The sequence below is a fragment of the Leptodactylus fuscus genome, chromosome 1 (assembly GCF_031893055.1).
Source record: "Leptodactylus fuscus isolate aLepFus1 chromosome 1, aLepFus1.hap2, whole genome shotgun sequence".
Classification (NCBI taxonomy): domain Eukaryota; kingdom Metazoa; phylum Chordata; class Amphibia; order Anura; family Leptodactylidae; genus Leptodactylus; species Leptodactylus fuscus.
Window position 1 is genome coordinate 16,068,846 of NC_134265.1, and position 25,325 is coordinate 16,094,170.

General features: G+C 46.0%; 1 protein-coding gene across 1 annotated transcript in view; it reads right to left on the reverse strand.

Annotated features, from left to right (window-relative positions):
* Window positions 1-11,140, reverse strand: part of ANKRD55 (ankyrin repeat domain 55) — a 51,115-nt gene extending 39,975 nt beyond the window's left edge. The window contains exon 1 of the mRNA XM_075267357.1: window positions 10,861-11,140. Within this exon, the coding sequence (XP_075123458.1) occupies window positions 10,861-10,900 (40 nt within the window). The 5' untranslated portion in view covers window positions 10,901-11,140. The remainder of the gene's footprint in view (window positions 1-10,860) is intronic.
* Window positions 11,141-25,325: the final 14,185 nt, after the last annotated feature.

The following is a 25,325-nucleotide window of genomic DNA, read 5'->3' on the forward strand; positions in this document are numbered from 1 at the left end:
ACCCCAGCCCTGCAGATAGATAGGTTACTAACACCAGAACCAGCATATCACCCCAGCCCTGCAGATAGGTTACTGTCACCAGAACCAGTATATCACCCCAGCCCTGCAGATAGGTTACTGTCACCAGAACCAGCATATCACCCCAGCCCTGCAGATAGATAGGTTAGTGTCACCAGAACCAGTATATCACCCCAGCCCTGCAGATAGATAGGTTACTGTCACCAGAACCAGTATATCACCCCAGCCCTGCAGATAGATAGGTTACTGTCACCAGAACCAGCATATCACCCCTGCCCTGCAGATAGATAGGTTAGTGTCACCAGAACCAGCATATCACCCCAGTCCTGCAGATAGATAGGTTAGTGTCACCAGAACCAGCATATCACCCCAGCCCTGCAGATAGGTTACTGTCACCAGACCCAGCATATCACCCCAGTCCTGCAGATAGATAGGTTACTGTCACCAGACCCCAGTATATCACCCCAGCCCTGCAGATAGATAGGTTATCACCAGATCCAGCATATCACACCAGTCCTGCAGATAGATAGGTTAGTGTCACCAGACGCAGCATATCACCCCAGCCCTGCAGAAAGATAGGTTAGTATCACCAGACCCAGCATATCACCCCAGCCCTGCAGATAGATAGGTTAGTATCACCAGAACCATCATATCACCTCAGCCCTGCAATTAGATAGGTTAGTGTCACCAGAACCAGCATATCACCCCAGCCCTGCAGATAGATAGGTTAGTGTCACCAGAACCAGCATATCACCCCAGCCCTGCAGGTAGATAGGTTAGTGTCACCAGAACCAGCATATCACCCCAGCCCTGAAGATACATAGGTTAGTGTCACCAGAACCAGTATATCACCCCAGCCCTGAAGATAGATAGGTTAGTGTCACCAGAACCAGCATATCACCCCAGCCCTGCAGATAGATAGGTTAGTGTCACCAGAACCAGCATATCACCCCAGCCCTGCAGATAGATAGGTTAGTGTCACCAGAACCTGCATATCACCCCAGCCCTGCAGATAGATAGGTTAGTGTAACCAGACCCAGCATATCACCCCAGCCCTGCAGATAGATAGGTTAGTGTCACCAGAACCAGTATATCACCCCAGCCCTGAAGATAGATAGGTTACTGTCACCAGACCCAGCATATCACCCCAGCCCTGCAGATAGATAGGTTATCACCAGATCCAGCATATCACACCAGTCCTGCAGATAGATAGGTTAATGTCACCAGAACCAGCATATCACCCCAGCCCTGCAGATAGATAGGTTAGTGTCACCAGAACCAGCATATCACCCCAGCCCTGCAGATAGATAGGTTATCACCAGATCCAGCATATCACCCCAGTCCTACAGATAGATAGGTTAGTGTCACCAGAACCAGCATATCACCCCAGCCCTGCAGATAGATAGGTTACTGTCACCAGACCCAGCATATCACCCCAGCCCTGCAGATAGATAGGTTATTTTCACCAGAACCAGCATATCACCCCAGCCCTGCAGATAGATAGGTTAGTGTCACCAGAACCTGCATATCACCCCAGCCCTGCAGATAGATAGGTTAGTGTAACCAGACCCAGCATATCACCCCAGCCTTGCAGATAGATAGGTTAGTGTCACCAGAACCAGCATATCACCCCAGCCCTGCAGATAGATAGGTTATCACGAGATCCAGCATATCACCCCAGTCCTGCAGATAGATAGGTTAGTGTCACCAGACCCAGCATATCACCCCAACCCTGCAGATAGATAGGTTAGTGTCACCAGACCCAGCATATCACCCCAGCCCCGCAGATAGATAGGTTACTGTCACCAGACCCAGCATATCACCCAGCCCTGCAGACAGATAGGTTACTGTCACCAGACCCAGCATATCACCCCAGCTTTGCAGATAGATAGGTTACTGTCACCAGAACCAGCATATCACCCCAGCCCTGCAGATAGATAGGTTACTAACACCAGAACCAGCATATCACCCCAGCCCTGCAGATAGGTTACTGTCACCAGAACCAGTATATCACCCCAGCCCTGCAGATAGATAGGTTACTGTCACCAGAACCAGTATATCACCCCAGCCCTGCAGATAGATAGGTTAGTGTCACCAGAACCAGTATATCACCCCAGCCCTGCAGATAGATAGGTTACTGTCACCAGAACCAGTATATCACCCCAGCCCTGCAGATAGATAGGTTAGTGTCACCAGAACCAGCATATCACCCCTGCCCTGCAGATAGATAGGTTAGTGTCACCAGAACCAGCATATCACCCCAGCCCTGCAGATAGATAGGTTAGTGTCACCAGAACCAGCATATCACCCCAGCCCTGCAGATAGATAGGTTAGTGTCACCAGACGCAGCATATGACCCCAGCCCTGCAGAAAGATAGGTTAGTATCACCAGACCCAGCATATCACCCCAGCCCTGCAGATAGATAGGTTAGTATCACCAGAACCATCATATCACCTCAGCCCTGCAGATAGATAGGTTAGTGTCACCAGAACCAGCATATCACCCCAGCCCTGCAGATAGATAGGTTAGTGTCACCAGAACCAGCATATCACCCCAGCCCTGCAGGTAGATAGGTTAGTGTCACCAGAACCAGCATATCACCCCAGCCCTGCAGATAGATAGGTTAGTGTCACCAGAACCAGCATATCACCCCAGCCCTGCAGGTAGATAGGTTAGTGTCACCAGAACCAGCATATCACCCCAGCCCTGAAGATACATAGGTTAGTGTCACCTGAACCAGTATATCACCCCAGCCCTGAAGATAGATAGGTTAGTGTCACCAGAACCAGCATATCACCCCAGCCCTGCAGATAGATAGGTTAGTGTCACCAGAACCAGCATATCACCCCAGCCCTGCAGGTAGATAGGTTAGTGTCACCAGAACCAGCATATCACCCCAGCCCTGAAGATACATAGGTTAGTGTCACCTGAACCAGTATATCACCCCAGCCCTGAAGATAGATAGGTTAGTGTCACCAGAACCAGCATATCACCCCAGCCCTGCAGATAGATAGGTTAGTATCACCAGAACCAGCATATCACCCCAGTCCTGCAGATACATAGGTTAGTGTCACCAGAACCAGCATATCACCCCAGCCCTGCAGATAGATAGGTTACTGTCACCAGAACCAGAATATCACCCCAGCCCTGCAGATAGATAGTTTACTCTCAGCAGATCCAGCATATCACCCCCAACCCTGCAGACAGAGAGGTTACTGTCACCAGAACCAGCATATCACCCCAGCCCTGCAGATAGATAGATTAGTGTCACCAGAACCAGCATATCACCCCAGTTCTGCAGATAGATAGGTTAGTATCACCAGACGCAGCATATCACCCCAGCCCTGCAGATAGATAGGTTACTGTCACCAGACCCAGCATATCACCCCAGCCCTGCAGATAGATAGGTTACTGTCACCAGACCCCAGTATATCACCCCAGCCCTGCAGATAGATAGGTTACTGTCACCAGACCCCAGTATATCACCCCAGTCCTGCAGATAGATAGGTTAGTGTCACCAGACGCAGCATATCACCCCAGCCCTGCAGAAAGATAGGTTAGTATCACCAGACCCAGCATATCACCCCAGGCATGCAGATAGATAGGTTAGTATCACCAGAACCATCATATCACCTCAGCCCTGCAGATAGATAGGTTAGTGTCACCAGAACCAGCATATCACCCCAGCCCTGCAGATAGATAGGTTACTGTCACCAGAACCATCATATCACCTCAGCCCTGCAGATAGATAGGTTAGTGTCACCAGAACCAGCATATCACCCTAGCCCTGCAGGTAGATAGGTTACTGTCACCAGACCCCAGTATATCACCCCAGCCCTGCAGATAGATAGGTTACTGTCACCAGACCCCAGCATATTACCCCAGTCCTGCAGATAGATAGGTTAGTGTCACCAGAACCAGCATATCACCCCAGTCCTGCAGATAGATAGGTTAGTGTCACCAGAACCAGCATATCACCCCAGCCCTGCAGATAGGTTACTGTCACCAGACCCAGTATATCACCCCAGCCCTGCAGATAGATAGGTTATCACCAGATCCAGCATATCACACCAGTCCTGCAGATAGATAGGTTAGTGTCACCAGAACCAGCATATCACCCCAGCCGTGCAGATAGATAGGTTAGTGTCACCAGAACCAGCATATCACCCCAGCCCTGCAGATAGATAGGTTATCATCAGATCCAGCATATCACCCCAGTCCTGCAGATAGATAGGTTACTGTCACCAGACCCAGCATATCACCCCAGCCCTGCAGATAGATAGGTTATTGTCACCAGAACCAGCATATCACCCCAGCCCTGCAGATAGATAGGTTAGTGTCACCAGAACCTGCATATCACCCCAGCCCTGCAGATAGATAGGTTACTGTCACCAGACCCAGCATATCACCCCAACCCTGCAGATAGATAGGTTAGTGTCACCAGACCCAGCATATCACCCCAACCCTGCAGATAGATAGGTTAGTGTCACCAGAACCAGCATATCACCCCAGCCCTGCAGATAGATAGGTTATCACCAGATCCAGCATATCACCCCAGTCCTGCAGATAGATAGGTTAGTGTCACCAGAACCAGCATATCACCCCAGCCCTGCAGATAGATAGGTTATCACCAGATCCATCATATCACCCCAGCCCTGCAGATAGATAGGTTAGTGTCACCAGAACCAGCATATCACCCCAGCCCTGCAGATAGATAGGTTAGTGTCACCAGAACCAGCATATCACCCCAGCCCTGCAGATAGATAGGTTAGTGTCACCAGAACCAGCATATCACCCCAGCCCTGCAGATAGATAGGTTTGTGTCACCAGAACCAGCATATCACCCCAGCCCTGCAGATAGATAGGTTACTGTCACCAGACCCAGCATATCACCCCAGTCCTGCAGATAGATAGGTTACTGTCACTAGAACCAGCATATCACCCCAGCCCTGCAGATAGATAGGTTACTGTCACCAGAACCAGCATATCACCCCAGTCCTACAGATAGATAGGCTACTGTCACCAGAACCAGCATATCACCCCAGCCCTGCAGATAGATAGGTTAGTGTCACCAGACCCAGCATATCACCCCAGCCAGTTTGCCATTTATCTTTATTCAGTCTCCTGTACCTATGCATATTTGTATCTCCATGGTTTTAGACTACAAACACGCTCTGGGTAGTCACATGACAGATCAGAGTTTCCTTAATATATTTGGCTATTACCTAACATCACATTAAGGGTTTTTTCTTTTTTTTTTATGTAAATGAAGCTTAAAGTGAACCCCGCCTTTATCATTGTACTGTTTTCTTTTTTTTTTTTTTTTAAATGCTAACTTTGCCACAAACCAATTTTGCTCAGCATGGGTGGGGCCATATTAGGAGGGGCGTGGCTAAATGAATTAAAGGCGACCTTTCACATCCTCCTGCACATGCGGTTTTATGTACCGCTAGATCGCCAACAGTGCGCTGAATCCAACAAGCTGTCGGCGTTCCCGCTATGTGCCCCGGGGGGGAAGAGCTATCGGTGCTGTTACCGGTACTCAGCGCACTGTCAACATTCCAGTGGTATATATGACCGGATGGGCCCGAGGACAACTTTCATAACTCTAGGAAAGCTGGGTGGTGAACTCAGTTGCAGTTGTTAAAGGGATCAACTTAGTCGTCACCCAGCTTTAGATAGATTTTACATTCAAACTCTAGGAAAGCTGGGTGATGACTCCCTTTGGAGAAGAAGTGGTTTCAAAATGAATGTTCACCCAACTTTTCCTGGCTCCTGCATGTCTAGTAACACAAATAATACATAACACTACTACTATATTTGTGCAATAGTACACAGATTTAACATAACATTTAGGACTGTAGAAAAGCTGGGTGACAACTTCTATGGAACCGGTTACAATTTCGCCATACAACTTTCCCAGGCACCTGAATGGCTGGTAATGCATTTATACATATCCTCTACACCACAATCCTGTATTAATAGACAGATTTAGTATTCAGAATTCTATTACTGCTGCGTAAAATATCCTTTATGAATAGCACAGGCTGCCAAATGAAGAGCAATCAACTTTCCCAGGCTCCTGAATGGCAAATCTCGCTAGTAATAGATTGTCACTTTACTCTATTACCACAATTAAGCAAGAATAATATTCAGAATATTCAACATTCAGAGCTGTAGGAAAGCTGGGTGATAACTCCTGAGGGAACCGAAATAAGAATTAAAGATTAGTCGTCACCCAACCTTCCCAGGCTCCTGAATGGTTCATCTAACTAGTAACGCCCAAACACATAATCCCTCTACAAGACTCCTGCAGGAAACAGATTTGAGAATTGGGAAAGCTGGGTGGAAACCTTAATGAGAGATTAAATAGTTGTTATCCATCTTTTCCAGGTTCCTGAACAGCAGTAATACCTTGATACATAACATAGACAGAGATAACATGCAGAACAGTCAGAAAGATGGGTGATAACTCTACTAAGATATGTAATGGTTATTGGATAATTGTCACCCAACTTTCCGAGACTCCTAAATGGCAGTTTTACCCAGTGATCCTATTAATATTATAAATGTGAAAGTTTGTGTGTTTGGATGTTTGTTAGTCAATCACGCAAAATCCGCTTGACCGATTTGGCTGAAATTTTCCACAAACATAGTTAATACACCCCATTGCGCAATAGGCTACTTTTTGTCACAACAGCGCACATACGTTTGTGCCAGGACCCCCACAAAACCCAAACTCACACCACCATCTCTGCAATCTCACACACTTTGGACCATAGCAAGCCACAAAATTCCTATTGCCCTCTGCAGCCTCGCCCCTAACCCCACACAATCACATATACATATACTTTACCACTTTGCCCCTCACCTTAACGATACTCCAGGAGGCGCTCTTTAATGCTCCGGAGCAGCCATGTTTGCTGACCCCCACCGCTCTGACAATCCGCGACACCACCCACCCATGTCAATACCCCTAGGCGGTCTAATAACTGCAAAAAAAAAGTTTAAAAAAAGTAAAAAAAATATTAAAAACAAAAAAAAAAGATTAAAAATTCAAATCACCCCCTTTTCCTAGAACACATATAAAAGTAGTTAAAAACTGTGAAACACATACATGTTAGGTATCCCCGCATCCTAAATCGCCCGCTCTACAAAGCTATACAAATATTTTTCCTGTTCGGTAAACGCCGTAGCGGGAAAAATGGTCAAAAGTGCCAAACCGCCGTTTTTTCACTGTTTTGATTCTGATAAAAATTTGACTAAAAAGTGACCAAAGCAATAACATTTCCCGAATACGGTAGAACTACAAAGTACACCCAACCCCGCAAAAAAAGACGCCCTATACATCCCCGTACACGCACGTATAAAAAAGTTACGGCTGTCGTAATATGGTGACTTTTCCCAAAAATTTTTTTTAACAGTTTTGGATTTGTTTTTATGGGGTCAAAATGTAACTAAAACCATATAAATTTGGTATCCCCGGAATCGTAACGAAACACAGAATACAGGGGACATGTCATTTTGGTTGCACAGTGAACGCCGTAAAACCAAAGCCCGTAAGAAAGTCGTAGAAATGCATTTTTTCTTGAAATCCCCCCCATTTTGAATTTTTTCCTGCTTCCCAGTACAATGTATAGAATAATTAATGGCGGCATCATGAAGAAAAATTTGTCCCGCAAAAATTAAGACCTCATATGGCTCTGGGAGCGGAGAAATAAAAAAGTTATGGGGTTTAGAAGGAGGGGAGTCAAAAACGAAAATCAAAAAATGCCATCGGCGGGAAAGGGTTAACTTCAAATCCCTCTGTCCCAAAGTCACTATGTAAAGTTTCTCACAACACCGTATATATATATAGCAGCTCAAATACAAATTACATCCAACACAAAAGTCTCACGTATTCTCTGAATTACAGCAACAACAAGATACAAAGTTACATTTCATATCCCATACCTTATACACACTACGAAAACCTTACCCGCGCCTGTATATACCCACTGCTACAATCACCGCAGACGAAGTCGCGGGTACCAGCTAGTAGATATATAAACCTGCTGCCATGTTTGAGAAAAAAATAGACACATTTAACATGCAGAACAGCAGAAAAGTTGGGTGTTATCTAAGCGAGAAATATAATGTAAACCAGCTTTCCCAGGCTCCTGAACAGCAGGATACACGGATATATAACCCTACTGATACATTTGAACATGCAGAATTGTAGGAAAGCTGGGTCCCCCCGGGAGCTGTAATAGGGGCCACATTAGTCATGACCCAGCTTTCCTGTGGTTCATGACCTCGTATCTCACTGTAGATTGTCAGCTCCTCTGGTCAGGGCACTACGTATAGTACAACAGGCTGTGCCGCTGTTATAGACACAAAGCCTCAGCTGTATATAGCCCCAGTATACAGTATACAGCGGGCAGTCATGTCTCGGTGACGCAGCGCTCGGCCTCAGGTTGCTGCAGCTGCTTCTTGCACTGCAACTCCGTCTGGATTTCCATAGCAACCGGCACATGTCGGATCGTTGCGAGTGTTTATTCTGCCGGGAGGCGCGGAGGCCGGCGTCCGGTGATACGGTGTATCTGAATGTAAACAATGTGGCTATGCATCCTGGGCTCAGATACACCCGCTGCAGTACCAGGCACAGCCTATGGACAGGAGGGGCGCTGTTTGTAGAAAAAAAAAAAAAAAGACCTTTTCCTCTTTAAGGGAAAGTAAGGCCAAGTTCACACTGGTTGTGGTTTAGCAGCTCTGTTACATAGTTGTCATCCTGTGCCCTACTCAGAGATATTTCCCACAAATCTGGTAGCCATCAGTACTTATGCTGTAGCTTTCCCCTGTGGTTAGCATAATGACTCAATAATTAGCATGGTGACTCAGTGGTTAACATTGTAGCCCAGTGATCAGAAAGATGATTCAGTGGTTAGCAAGATGGCTCAGTAGTTAGCATGGTGACTCTATGATTATCATTGTGTCTCAATGGTTAGCATTATGGCTCAGCGGTTAACATGGTGCATGAATAATTAGCATGATGACTCTATGTAGCATGGTGGGTCAGTGGTTAGCATGGTGACTGAATGATTAGTATGATGATTCAATATTTAACATGGTGGGTTGGTGGCTTAATATGTTGGCTTAGTGGTTAGCATGGTGACTGAATGATTAGAATGGTGGTTCAGTGGTTAGCATGGTGGTTCAGTGGATAGTATGGTGACTCAGTAGATAGCATGGTGACTCAATGTTTAGAATGGTAGGTCAGTGGTTAGTATGGTGTCTCAGTGGTTAGTATTGTGACTGAATGATTATTATGGTGGTTCAGTGGTTAGTATGGTGACTCAATGGTTAGCATGTTGGGTTGGTGGTTAGTATGGTGACTCAGTGGTTAGCATGGTGGTTCAGTGGTTAGTATGGTGACTCAATGGTTAGCATGTTGGGTTGTTGGTTAGTATGGTGACTCAGTGGTTAGCATGGTGGGTCGGTGGTTAGTATGGTGACTCAGTGGTTAGCATGGTGACTCAATATTTAGAATGGTGTGTCGTTGGTTTATATGGTGACTCAGTGGTTAGCATGGTGACTCAACATTTAGAATGGTGGGTCGGTAGTATGGTGACTGAATGGTTATTATGGTTGTTCAGTCGTTAGTATGGCGACTCAGTGGTTAGCATGGTGACTCAATGTTTAGCATGTTGGGTTGCTGGTTAGTATGATTACTCAATGATTATTATGGTGGTTCAGTGGTTAGCATGGTGACTCAGTGGTTAGTATGATAACTCAATGATTATTATGGTGGTTCAGTGGTTAGCATGGTGACTCAGTGGTTAGTATGATTACTCAATGATTATTATGGTGGTTCAGTGGTTAGCATGGTGACTCAGTGGTTAGTATGATTACTCAATGATTATTATGGTGGTTCAGTGGTTAGTATGGTGACTCAGTGGTTAGTATGATTACTCAAGGATTATTATGGTGGTTCAGTGGTTAGCATGGTGACTCAGTGGTTAGTATGATTACTCAGTGATTATTATGGTGGTTCAGTGGTTAGCATGGTGACTCAGTGGTTAGTATGATTACTCAATGATTATTATGGTGGTTCAGTGGTTAGCATGGTGACTCAATGGCTGGCATGTTGGGTTGGTGGTTAGTATGGTGACTCAGTGGTTAGTATGATCACTCAATGATTATTACGGTGGTTCAGTGGTTAGTATGTTGACTCAGTGGTTAGTATGATTACGCAATGATTATTACGGTGGTTCAGTGGTTAGTATGGTGACTCAGTGGTTAGTATGATTACTCAATGATTATTATGGTGACTCAGTGGTTAGTATGGTGGTTCAGTGGTTAGCATAATGGCTCAGTAGTTACTGCTGGGGTCCTAGATACGAATCTGCGCCAGGTCTATATGGAGCTTGTATATACCTTACTGATAGACCCTGACCCTAATGATACACAGACCCCCGACCTCACAATAGCGGGTGGTAATATCTGTACACCTCTGCGGAATATGATGGCGACATATAAGAATGGAGATAAAATTCCCTCCAGCCCCTCTATCACCAGTGTGCAGCTACTTCTCTCCGGTATCAGCCAAACATCTCAGCAGACCTTGTACAGGATCACAGCGATCAGTGATAACGACAACGTAACGAAACCTCCCCCGGGATTCTCCACCGGATTATTATAACGGGAAGTGTCCGGGATTAACCATTAACGATGTTATCATACAGAGGACGATCTCGCCGTATCCTGCGCGGTCACGTGATCCGTTCCCGAGATTGAGGCTGGGCATGAAGGAGTTAAGAGCGTATACGGAGCAGCGATTGTGCAATCCATGGAGGACTCACCTTTATGTTGATCGAATACGGAGGAATTGCTGAAATCCATGATTGTGTCTGAGGAGGATGATGAAGGCGACGTGGGAGATGTCACTGCAGTGAGTACATGCGGTGCCCGCCGCGTCCTCCCACTGTCCCTCTATGGGCTCACAGGGGGCTCACGGCCAGAGACGGGCCCACCGCCACGGCTACTGCATGGAAGGGGCATTGTGCTGCCAGAATCATCGCTGCTGCTCGAGCACAGGGAAGCCTGGAGGATGGAGAGCTGCCGAGTGAGCATGTGCAGCTGCCTGTGCACCACGCAATGCACCCAGCACACACATGAAGGAGGAAGAGGGAAGAGCCGTGCAAACAGGACGCAACCGCACAAGCGCAGTCTGATCACTGCCCAACCAGCAGGGGGACCGCAGATACAGCGAGATGCAAAACTAACAGAGAAACAGAGACGATATAATAGTAATATGTGTCCTGCGTGTGCGCCCTGTACAAATACACGGCAATACTGCAAACCCGGGCAGGACTGGCGCAAGGAAGGAAAGTTCACTCTGCGCAATGGAAATGGAAAAAATCTGTCGCTCTGCAACATGCGAACATCACCATAGTAATAAGAAATCGTTTTAAAAACTTTGCAGTTTTAGGGAATCCACAATAAGGAGATCACGTCCCCACCATAGACAGATCCTCCATTCATGGTCACATCCACTGGCAACTGATAAAGACAAAAGATGTCACCGCTAAGATGGTTAAAGACTATCAAGGGGCGCTGATAAGCTTCCATTTTTACAGAGTCAAAGCATTTTCCTGCAGCCACCACTAGGGTGCGCTCACTGTGACCTCCTTTCAGTTTAATACTGGCTGTATAACTTCCTATGCAGTGAGCTCCCCCTAGTGGTGGCTACAGGCAGACAGTTTTGTCCTTTGTGTAGTATTAGGAGCTGTTTAGATTTATGGCCAGATATTGAACATGAAACTTTGGTGCCAATGAAAAATTTGTAATAGGGGCCCCCTGCTTACCATATGTTATCTATAATACTGGGGTCTTGTAGAGGGGCCCCCTGCTTACCATATGTTATCTATAATACTAGAGTCTTGTAGAGGGGTCCCCACTTACCATATGTTATCTATAATACTGGGGTCTTGTAGAGGGGCCCCCTGCTTACCATATGTTATCTAAAATACTAGAGTCTTGTAGAGGGGCCCCCACTTACCATATGTTATCTATAATACTGGGGTCTTGTAGAGGGGCCCCCCTGCTTACCATATGTTATCTATAATACTGGAGTCTTGTAGAGGGGCCCCCACTTACCATGTTATCTATAATACTGGAGTCTTGTAGAGGGGCCCCCCTGCTTACCATGTTATCTATAATACTGGGGTCTTGTAGAGGGGCCCCCGGCTTACCATATGTTATCTATAATACAGAGGTCTTGTAGAGGGGCCCCCTGCTTACCATATGTTATCTATAATACTGGGGTCTTGTAGAGAGGCCCCCACTTACCATATGTTATCTATAATACTGGGGTCTTGTAGAGGGCCCCCCTGCTTACCATATATTATCTATAATACTGGGGTCTTGTAGAGGGGCCCCCACTTACCATATGTTATCTATAATACTGGGGTCTTGTAGAGGGGCCCCCACTTACCATATGTTATCTATAATACTGGGGTCTTGTAGAGGGGCCCCCACTTACCATATGTTATCTATAATACTGGGGTCTTGTAGAGGGGCCCCCTGCTTACCATGTGTTATCTATAATACTGGGGTCTTGTAGAGGGGCCCCCACTTACCATATGTTATCTATAATACTGGGGTCTTGTAGAGGGGCCCCCTGCTTACCATATGTTATCTATAATACTGGGGTCTTGTAGAGGGGCCCCCTGCTTACCATATGTTATCTATAATACAGGGGTCTTGTACAGGGGCCCCCCTGCTTACCATATGTTATCTATAATACTGGGGTCTTGTAGAGGGACCCCACTTACCATGTTATCTATAATACTGGGGTCTTGTAGAGGGCCCCCCTGCTTACCATATGTTATCTATAATACTGGGGTCTTGTAGAGGGACCCCACTTACCATGTTATCTATAATTCTGGGGTCTTGTAGAGGGGTCCCCTGCTTACCATATGTTATCTATAATACTGGGGTCTTGTAGAGGGGCCCCCTGCTTACCATATGTTATCTATAATACTGGGGTCTTGTAGAGGGGCCCCCCGCTTATCATATGTTATCTATAATACTGGGGTCTTGTAGAGGGGCCCCCTGCTTACCATATGTTATCTATAATACTGGGGTCTTGTAGAGGGGCCCCCACTTACCATATGTTATCTATAATACTGGGGTCTTGTAGAGGGGCCCCCTGCTTACCATATGTTATCTATAATACTGGGGTCTTGTAGAGGGGCCCCCCTGCTTACCATGTGTTATCTATAATACTGGGGTCTTGTAGAGGGCCCCCCTGCTTACCATATGTTATCTATAATACTGGGGTCTTGTAGAGGGGCCCCCCTGCTTACCATATGTTATCTATAATACTGGGGTCTTGTAGAGGGCCCCCCTGCTTACCATATGTTATCTATAATACTGGGGTCTTGTAGAGGGGCCCCCCCGCTTACCATATGTTATCTATAATACTGGGGTCTTGTAGAGGGGCCCCCCCGCTTACCATATGTTATCTATAATACTGGGGTCTTGTAGAGGGGCCCCCTGCTTACCATATGTTATCTATAATACTGGGGTCTTGTAGAGGGGTCCCTGCTTACCATATGTTATCTATAATACTGGGGTCTTGTAGAGGGGCCCCTGCTTACCATATGTTATCTATAATACTGGGGTCTTGTAGAGGGGCCCCCCTGCTTACCATATGTTATCTATAATACTGGGGTCTTGTAGAGGGGCCCCCCTGCTTACCATATGTTATCTATAATACTGGGGTCTTGTAGAGGGGCCCCTGCTTACCATATGTTATCTATAATACTGGGGTCTTGTAGAGGGGCCCCCTGCTTACCATATATTATCTATAATACGGGGGTCTTGTAGAGGGCCCCCCTGCTTACCATATGTTATCTATAATACTGGGGTCTTGTAGAGGGGCCCCCTGCTTACCATATGTTATCTATAATACTGGGGTCTTGTAGAGGGGCCCCCTGCTTACCATATATTATCTATAATACTGGGGTCTTGTAGAGGGCCCCCCTGCTTACCATATGTTATCTATAATACTGGGGTCTTGTAGAGGGCCCCCCTGCTTACCATATGTTATCTATAATACTGGGGTCTTGTAGAGGGCCCCCCTGCTTACCATATGTTATCTATAATACTGGGGTCTTGTAGAGGGGCCCCCTGCTTACCATATGTTATCTATAATACTGGGGTCTTGTAGAGGGGCCCCCCTGCTTACCATGTTATCTATAATACTGGGGTCTTGTAGAGGGCCCCCCTGCTTACCATATGTTATCTATAATACTGGGGTCTTGTAGAGGGGCCCCCTGCTTACCATATGTTATCTATAATACTGGGGTCTTGTAGAGGGGCCCCCCTGCTTACCATATGTTATCTATAATACTGGGGTCTTGTAGAGGGGCCCCCACTTACCATATGTTATCTATAATACTGGGGTCTTGTAGAGGGGCCCCTGCTTACCATATGTTATCCATAATACTGGGGTCTTGTAGAGGGGCCCCCCTGCTTACCATATGTTATCTATAATACTGGGGTCTTGTAGAGGGGCCCCCATTTACCATATGTTATCTATAATACTGGGGTCTTGTAGAGGGGCCCCCTGCTTACCATATGTTATCTATAATACTGGGGTCTTGTAGAGGGGCCCCCACTTACCATATGTTATCTATAATTCTGGTGTCTTGTAGAGGGGCCCCCACTTACCATATGTTATCTATAATTCTGGTGTCTTGTAGAGGGGCCCCCACTTACCATATGTTATCTATAATACTGGGGTCTTGTAGAGGGGCCCCCCCGCTTACCATGTTATCTATAATACTGGGGTCTTGTAGAGGGGTCCCTGCTTACCATATGTTATCTATAATACTGGGGTCATGTAGAGGGGTCCCCTGCTTACCATATGTTATCTATAATACTGGGGTCTTGTAGAGGGGCCCCCCCGCTTACCATATGTTATCTATAATACTGGGGTCTTGTAAAGGGGCCCCCACTTACCATATGTTATCTATAATACTGGGGTCTTGTAGAGGGGCCCCCTGCTTACCATATGTTATCTATAATACTGGGGTCTTGTAGAGGGGTCCCCCTGCTTACCATATGTTATCTATAATACTGGGGTCATGTAGAGGGCCCCCTGCTTACCATATGTTATCTATAATACTGGGGTCATGTAGAGGGGCCCCCTGCTTACCATATGTTATCTATAATACTGGGGTCTTGTAGAGGGGTCCCCCTGCTTACCATATGTTATCTATAATACTGGGGTCTTGTAGAGGGGCCCCCCTGCTTACCATATGTTATCTATAATACTGGGGTCTTGTAGAGGGGCCCCCTGCTTACCATATGTTATCTATAATACTGGGGTCTTGTAGAGGGGTCCCCCTGCTTACCATATGTTATCTATAATACTGGGGTCTTGTAGAGGGGCCCCCCTGCTTACCATATGTTATCTATAATACTGGGGTCTTGTAGAGGGGCCCCCTGCTTACCATATGTTATCTATAATACTGGGGTCTTGAAGAGGGGCCCCTGCTTACCATATGTTATCTATAATACTGGGGTCTTGTAGAGGGGCCCCCTGCTTACCATATGTTATCTATAATACTGGGGTCTTGTAGAGGGGCCCCCTGCTTACCATATATTATCTATAATACTGGGGTCTTGTAGAGGGGCCCCCCTGCTTACCATATGTTATCTATAATACTGGGGTCTTGTAGAGGGGCCCCCCTGCTTACCATATGTTATCTATAATACTGGGGTCTTGTAGAGGGCCCCCCTGCTTACCATATGTTATCTATAATACTGGGGTCTTGAAGAGGGGCCCCTGCTTACCATATGTTATCTATAATACTGGGGTCTTGTAGAGGGGCCCCCCGCTTACCATATGTTATCTATAATACTGGGTTCTTGTAGAGGGGCCCCCTGCTTGCTATATGTTATCTATAACATTGGGGTCTTGTAGAGGGGCCCCCCGCTTACCATATGTTATCTATAATACTGGGGTCTTGTAGAGGGGCCCCCTGCTTGCTATATGTTATCTATAACATTGGGGTCTTGTAGAGGGGCCCCCCGCTTACCATATGTTATCTATAATACTGGGGTCTTGTAGAGGGGCCCCTCACTTACCATATGATATCTATAATACTGGGGTCTTGTAGAGGGGCCCCTGCTTACCATGTGTTATCTATAATACTGGGGTCTTGTAGAGGGGCCCCTTACTTACCATATGTTATCTATAATACTGGGGTCTTGTAGAGGGGCCCCTGCTTACCATATGTTATCTATAATACTGGGGTCTTATAGAGGGGCCCCCTGCTTGCTATATGTTATCTATAACATTGGGGTCTTGTAGAGGGGCCCCCCGCTTACCATATGTTATCTATAATACTGGGGTCTTGTAGAGGGGCCCCCTGCTTGCTATATGTTATCTATAACATTGGGGTCTTGTAGAGGGGCCCCCCGCTTACCATATGTTATCTATAATACTGGGGTCTTGTAGAGGGGCCCCTCACTTACCATATGATATCTATAATACTGGGGTCTTGTAGAGGGGCCCCTGCTTACCATGTGTTATCTATAATACTGGGGTCTTGTAGAGGGGCCCCTTACTTACCATATGTTATCTATAATACTGGGGTCTTGTAGAGGGGCCCCCTGCTTACCATATGTTATCTATAATACTGGGGTCTTGTAGAGGGGCCCCTCACTTACCATATGATATCTATAATACTGGGGTCTTGTAGAGGGGCCCCTGCTTACCATGTGTTATCTATAATACTGGGGTCTTGTAGAGGGGCCCCTTACTTACCATATGTTATCTATAATACTGGGGTCTTGTAGAGGGGCCCCCCTGCTTACCATATGTTATCTATAATACTGGGGTCTTGTAGAGGGGCCCCCACTTACCATATGTTATCTATAATACTGGGGTCTTGTAGAGGGGCCCCCCTGCTTACCATATGTTATCTATAATACTGGGGTCTTGTAGAGGGGCCCCCTGCTTACCATATGTTATCTATAACATTGAGGTCTTGTAGAGGGGCCCCCCGCTTACCATATGTTATCCATAATACTGGGGTCTTGTAGAGGGGCCCCCTGCTTGCTATATGTTATCTATAACATTGGGGTCTTGTAGAGGGGTCCCCTGCTTACCATATGTTATCTATAATACTGGGGTCTTGTAGAGGGGCCCCCACTTACCATATGTTATCTATAATACTGGGGTCTTGTAGAGGGGGCCCCCACTTACCATATGTTATGTATAATACTGGGGTCTTGTAGAGGGCCCCCCTGCTTACCATGTGTTATCTATAATACTGGGGTCTTGTAGAGGGGCCCCCCTGCTTACCATATGTTATCTATAATACTGGGGTCTTGTAGAGGGCCCCCCTGCTTACCATATGTTATCTATAATACTGGGGTCTTGTAGAGGGCCCCCCTGCTTACCATATGTTATCTATAATACTGGGGTCTTGTAGAGGGGCCCCTGCTTACCATATGTTATCTATAATACTGGGGTCTTGTAGAGGGGCCCCCTGCTTACCATATGTTATCTATAACACTGGGGTCTTGTAGAGGGGCCCCCTGCTTACCATATGTTATCTATAATACTGGGGTCTTGTAGAGGGGCCCCCTGCTTACCATGTTATCTATAATACTGGGGTCTTGTAGAGGGGCCCCCTGCTTACCATGTGTTATCTATAACACTGGGGTCTTGTAGAGGGGCCCCCTGCTTACCATATGTTATCTATAATACTGGGGTCTTGTAGAGGGGCCCCCTGCTTACCATATGTTATCTATAATACTGGGGTCTTGTAGAGGGTCCCCCCTGCTTATCATATGTTATCTATAATACTGGGGTCTTGTAGAGGGCCCCCCCCCCACTTACCATATGTTATTTATAATACTGGGGTCTTGTAGAGGGGCCCCCTGCTTACCATGTGTTATCTATAATACTGGGGTCTTGTAGAGGGCCCCCCCCCCACTTACCATATGTTATCTATAATACTGGGGTCTTGTAGAGGGGCCCCCCGCTTACCATATGTTATCTATAATACTGGGGTCTTGTAAAGGGGCCCCCTGCTTACCATATGTTATCTATAATACTGGGGTCTTGTAGAGGGGCCCCCCGCTTACCATATGTTATCTATAATACTGGGGTCTTGTAAAGGGGCCCCCCTGCTTACCATATGTTATCTATAATACTGGGGTCTTGTAGAGGGGTCCCCCGCTTACCATATGTTATCTATAATACTGGGGTCTTGTAGAGGGGCCCCCTGCTTACCATATGTTATCTATAATACTGGGGTCTTGTAGAGGGGCCCCCTGCTTATCATATGTTATCTATAATACTGGGGTCTTGTAGAGGGGCCCCCTGCTTACCATGTTATCTATAATACTGGGGTCTTGTAGAGGGGCCCCCTGCTTACCATGTTATCTATAATACTGGGGTCTTGTAAAGGGGCCCCCTGCTTACCATATGTTATCTATAATACTGGGGTCTTGTAAAGGGGCCCCCCTGCTTACCATATGTTATCTATAATACTGGGGTCTTGTAGAGGGGTCCCCCGCTTACCATATGTTATCTATAATACTGGGGTCTTGTAGAGGGGCCCCCTGCTTACCATATGTTATCTATAATACTGGGGTCTTGTAGAGGGGCCCCCTGCTTATCATATGTTATCTATAATACTGGGGTCTTGTAGAGGGGCCCCCTGCTTACCATGTTATCTATAATACTGGGGTCTTGTAGAGGGGCCCCCCTGCTTACCATATGTTATCTATAATACTGGGGTCTTGTAGAGGGGCCCCCTCAGACTCCACGGTCTGGTAGCGATTGCTGCTATTTCTCTGGTATAAGTCCAACATATTGAATAATACAGCGATCAGCGATTGCATGAGCAATCCCTTGATTTATGAAGCCCCCCTCGCTCCACTCCCATTCCTGGGTCGGCTTGTGACTCCTTTGCTAATGTAAGAGTTGCAGGACGACGCAACAATTTCTGGTCATGTAATGGAGAACTCTTTGATTTTGCTACACCCGCCACCATCGTGGAGGACGCCCTGGTAATGAATCTGTTGCAGGCTGCACAGGGAGGCACACACAGGGTTAATGACATCCTGTAAAGCAGCGGAGCTGAGCTCCCTCCTGGTGCTGACACCATAATAACTGCACCCCCCTCTAGTGTGCACTGACAGCAGAAGAGAGGAGGGGGAGGGGGGTCTGGGGTTCTGTATTGGAGGGTGATGTGACCAGTGATAGAGGAGGATGGAGCTGTAGTGTCTCCTAGGGGTGTAATATTATACTAATATAATCAGTATCATACAGGCAGTGTAAGGGTGCATTCACACGGCGTAAACGCGCCGCGCAATGTGGCGCGTTTACGCCGCTTTTTTTACGATGCGGCGTTATCGCGGCGTAATCGCGCACCGTAAAAAAAGCGGCGTAAACGCGCCACACTGCGCGGCGCGTTTACTCCGCGTGAATGCACCCTAAGGGTATGTTCACACAGGGCAGATTTATAGCAGGAAATCCTTCAACTTTCTAATATACAGTTAGGGCCAGAAATATTTGGACAGTGACACAAGTTTTGTTATTTTAGCTGTTTACTAAAACATGTTCAGAAATACAATTATATATATAATATGGGCTGAAAGTGCACACTCCCAGCTGCAATATGAGAGTTTCCACATCCAAATCGGAGAAAGGGTTTAGGAATCATAGCTCTGTAATGCATAGCGTCCTCTTTTTCAAGGGACCAAAAGTAATTGGACAATGGACTCTAAGGGCTGCAATTAACACTGAAGGCGTCTCCCTCGTAAACCTGTAATCAATGAAGTAGTTAAAAGGTCTGGGGTTGATTCCAGGTGTGTGGTTTTGCATTTGGAAGCTGTTGCTGTGACCAGACAACATGCGGTCAAAGGAACTCTCAATTGAGGTGAAGCAGAACGTCCTGAGGCTGAAAAGAAAGAAAAAATCCATCAGAGAGATAGCAGACATGCTTGGAGTAGCAAAATCAACAGTCGGGTACATTCTAAGAAAAAAGGAATTGACTGGTGAGCTTGGGAACTCAAAAAGGCCTGGGCGTCCACGGATGACAACAGTGGTGGATGATCGCCGCATACTTTCTTTGGTCAAGAAGAACCCGTTCACAACATCAACTGAAGTCCAGAACACTCTCAGTGAAGTAGGTGTATCTGTCTCTAAGTCAACAGTAAAGAGAAGACTCCATGAAAGTAAATACGAAGGGTTCACATCTAGATGCAAACCATTCATCAATTCCAAAAACAGACAGGCCAGAGTTAAATTTGCTGAAAAACACCTCAAGAAGCCAGCTCAGTTCTGGAAAAGTATTCTATGGACAGATGAGACAAAGATCAACCTGTACCAGAATGATGGGAAGAAAAAAGTTTGGAGAAGAAAGGGAACGGCACATGATCCAAGGCACACCACATCCTCTGTAAAACATGGTGGAGGCAACGTGATGGCATGGGCATGCATGGCTTTCAATGGCACTGGGTCACTTGTGTTTATTGATGACATAACAGCAGACAAGAGTAGCCGGATGAATTCTGAAGTGTACCAGGATATACTTTCAGCCCAGATTCAGCCAAATGCTGCCAAGTTGATCGGACGGCGCTTCATAGTACAGATGGACAATGACCCCAAGCATACAGCCAAAGCTACCCAGGAGTTCATGAGTGCAAAAAAGTGGAACATTCTGCAATGGCCAAGTCAATCACCAGATCTTAACCCAATTGAGCATGCATTTCACTTGCTCAAATCCAGACTTAAGGCGGAAAGACCCACAAACAAGCAAGACCTGAAGGCTGCGGCTGTAAAGGCCTGGCAAAGCATTAAGAAGGAGGAAACCCAGCGTTTGGTGATGTCCATGGGTTCCAGACGTAAGGCAGTGATTGCCTCCAAAGGATTCGCAACAAAATATTGAAAATAAAAATATTTTGTTTGGGTTATGTTTATTTGTCCAATTACTTTTGAGCTCCTAAAATGTGGAGTGTTTGTAAAGAAATGTGTACAATTCCTACATTTTCTATCAGATATTTTTGTTCAACCCTTCAAATTAAACGTTACAATCTGCACTTGAATTCTGTTGTAGAGGTTTCATTTCAAAACCAATGTGGTGGCATGCAGAGCCCAACTCGCGAAAATTGTGTCACTGTCCAAATATTTCTGGCCCTAACTGTACTTTGTGTTTCTATTCTTCCCCATGTACAAGATCTCTGCTTGCTGTCAGTGACTGACATTCAGAGGCAATGACCCTGTACATAGCTAGTCCTGCTCTCAGATGATACATTGTATCCAGTCTAGACAATGCTCTGTGAGCTCAACAAGCTGGACTCCACACTGATACATTGTATCCAGTCTAGGTAATGCTCTGTGAGCTCAACACATCAGCTGCTGATAAATTAATCGTTCTGCTAGTTGGCTACAATGTATCAGTCTGTGTCCTAGATCTTACATGCCATGGGGTAGGTGACATAGATACGGTATATACCGTGAGGCCGTGTCCTCATTACTCGGCAGCGCCCTCCTCCTCTGCAGTACGACCTCTCATTAGTGTGTTCAGTCACTGGGGACAGTTCATGTAATTCCTGTTATATAATCCTTACCCATATACACAGAATACAGAAGTTACGTACATAGCGCCCCCTAGGATCATAGCAACCACAGCATTAGTATCTGTGATGTGTGGGGAGTATACAGATGTATACAGGTTCTCTGAGAAACGTGACAACCACATTTTGTCCATATTGATATCAGCATTCAGAGACAGTAACCCAGGGCATAGCTAGTCCTGCTCTCAGCTGATACATTGTATCCAGGCCAGACAGTGCTCTGTGAGCTCAACAGCCTGGACTACACACCGATACATTGTATCCAGTCTAGACATTATGATATAGTCTAGTCTATAGTCCAGTCTAGGCATTATTTATATAGTACAGAGTATATAGTGCGGCCATGTCTGCAGCAAGTTATATCTGAGGTTCCCTATTTACAGGCAGTCCCCCCCCCCCCCCCCCGCCCCATCCTGTAATAATGTGCAAATAACTTCCAATCCACTCCCTGCTGGGAAAGATATTTGCATTTATTACAGTAATACATAAAATTCTGGGTATTTCTGGCAGACGCCGCGTCCCCAGCACTTCATATACTGGAAAGTGAACTATGACCCTTTAATATTACTTGTTATTGCAAGTGAAACAAATCTGTAAATCTTTGTCTACTATTGAGGACACTGAGATTGGTCACAGCCTCAGATTACTGAACATCTCAAGTATTAGCCATTGTATGTACAGAGGAAGATGTTACCAGCGGGCCGAGTGTGTGGGTACAGTCATGGATAGGAAGGCTTGTAGCTATAAGGTGCATGAGGACAACCCAAAAACAAAGACCGGACCCTAAATTATTCAGAACCTACATGAATCAGACTCCAAACCAGACCCGAAATGAATCAGACCCCAAACCAGACACTAAATGAATCAGACCCCAAACCAGACCCGAAATAAATCAGACACCAAAACCAAACCCGAAATGAATCAGATGTCAAACCAGACTTGAAATGAATCAGACCCGAAATGAATCAGACCCCAAACCAGATCCGAAATGAATCAGACCCCAAACCAGACCCAAAATGAATCAGACACCAAAACCAGACCCGAAATGAATCAGACCTGAAATGAATCAGACCCCAAACCAGATCCAAAATGAATCAGACCCCAAACCAGACCCGAAATGAATCAGACACCAAAACCAGACCCGAAATGAATCAGACCTGAAATGAATCAGACCCCAAACCAGACCCGAAATGAATCAGACACCAAAACCAGACCTGAAATGAATCAGACCTGAAATGAATCAGACCCCAAACAAGACCCGAAATGAATCAGACCCCAAACCAGACACGAAATGAATCAGACCCCAAACCAGACCCGAAATTAATCAGACACCAAAACTAGACCCAAAATGAATCAGACCTGAAATGAATCAGACCCCAAACCAGATACGAAATGAATCAGACGTAAAATCAGACCCGAAATGAATCAGACCCCAAACCAGACCAGAAATGAATCAGACCCCAAACCAGACCCGAAATGAATCAGACCACAAACCAGACCCGAAATGAATCAGACCCCAAACCAGACACTAAAAGAATCTGATCCCAAACCAGACCCGAAATGAATCAGATGCCAAACCAGACCCGAAATTAATCAGACGTCAAACCAGACCCGAAATGAATCACTGGACCCTAAATAATTCAGAACCTACATGAATCAGACTCCAAACCAGACACTAAATGAATCTGATCCCAAACCAGACCCGAAATGAATTAGACTCCAAACCAGACACTAAATGAATCTGACCCCAAACCAGACCCGAAATGAATCAGACCCCAAACCAGACCCGAAATGAATCAGACCCCAAACCAGACACTAAATTAATCTGACCCCAAACCAGACCCGAAATGAATCAGACACCAAAACCAGACCCGAAATGAATCAGACGTCAAACCAGACTCAAAATGAATCAGACCCCAAACCAGACCCGAAATGAGTCAGACCCCAAACCAGACACTAAATGAATCTGATCCCAAACCAGACCCGAAATGAATCAGATGCCAAAACAGACCCGAAATGAATCAGACGTCAAACCAGACTCGAAATGAATCAGACGTCAAACCAGACCCAAAATGAATCAGACCCCAAACCAGACCCGAAATAAATCAGACACCAAAACCAGACCCGAAATGAATCAGACCTGAAATGAATCAGACCCCAAACCAGACCCGAAATGAATCAGACACCAAAACCAAACCCGAAATGAATCAGATGTCAAACCAGACTTGAAATGAATCAGACCCGAAATGAATCAGATGTCAAACCAGACCCGAAATGAATCAGACCCCAAACCAGACCCGAAATGAATCAGACCCCAAACCAGACACTAAATTAATCTGACCCCAAACCAGACCCGAAATGAATCAGACACCAAAACCAGACCCGAAATGAATCAGACGTCAAACCAGACTCAAAATGAATCAGACCCCAAACCAGACCAGAAATGAATCAGACCCCAAACCAGACCCGAAATGAATCAGACCACAAACCAGACCCGAAATGAATCAGACCCCAAACCAGACACTAAATGAATCTGATCCCAAACCAGACCCGAAATGAATCAGACCCCAAACCAGACACTAAATGAATCTGATCCCAAACCAGACCCGAAATGAATTAGACTCCAAACCAGACACTAAATGAATCTGACCCCAAACCAGACCCGAAATGAATCAGACCCCAAACCAGACCCGAAATGAATCAGACCCCAAACCAGACACTAAATTAATCTGACCCCAAACCAGACCCGAAATGAATCAGACACCAAAACCAGACCCGAAATGAATCAGACGTCAAACCAGACTCAAAATGAATCAGACCCCAAACCAGACCCGAAATGAGTCGGACCCCAAACCAGACACTAAATGACTCTGATCCCAAACCAGACCCGAAATGAATCAGATGCCAAAACAGACCTGAAATGAATCAGACGTCAAAGTAGACCCGAAATGAATCAGACGTCAAACCAGACCCAAAATGAATCAGACCCCAAACCAGACCCGAAATAAATCAGACACCAAAACCAAACCCGAAATGAATCAGATGTCAAACCAGACTTGAAATGAATCAGACCCGAAATGAATCAGACCCCAAACCAGATCCGAAATGAATCAGACCCCAAACCAGACCCAAAATGAATCAGACACCAAAACCAGACCCGAAATGAATCAGACCTGAAATGAATCAGACCCCAAACCAGACCCGAAATGAATCAGACACCAAAACCAAACCCGAAATGAATCAGATGTCAAACCAGACCTGAAATGAATCAGACCCGAAATGAATCAGACCCCAAACCAGACCCGAAATGAATCAGACCCCAAACCAGACCCGAAATGAATCAGACACCAAAACCAGACCTGAAATGAATCAGACCCGAAATGAATCAGACCCCAAACCAGACCCGAAATGAATCAGACCTCAAACCAGACACGAAATGAATCAGACCCCAAACCAGACCCGAAATTAATCAGACACCAAAACTAGACCCAAAATGAATCAGACCTGAAATGAATCAGACCCCAAACCAGACACGAAATGAATCAGACGTAAAATCAGACCCGAAATGAATCAGACCCCAAACCAGACCAGAAATGAATCAGACCCCAAACCAGACCCGAAATGAATCAGACTCCAAACCAGACCCGAAATGAAT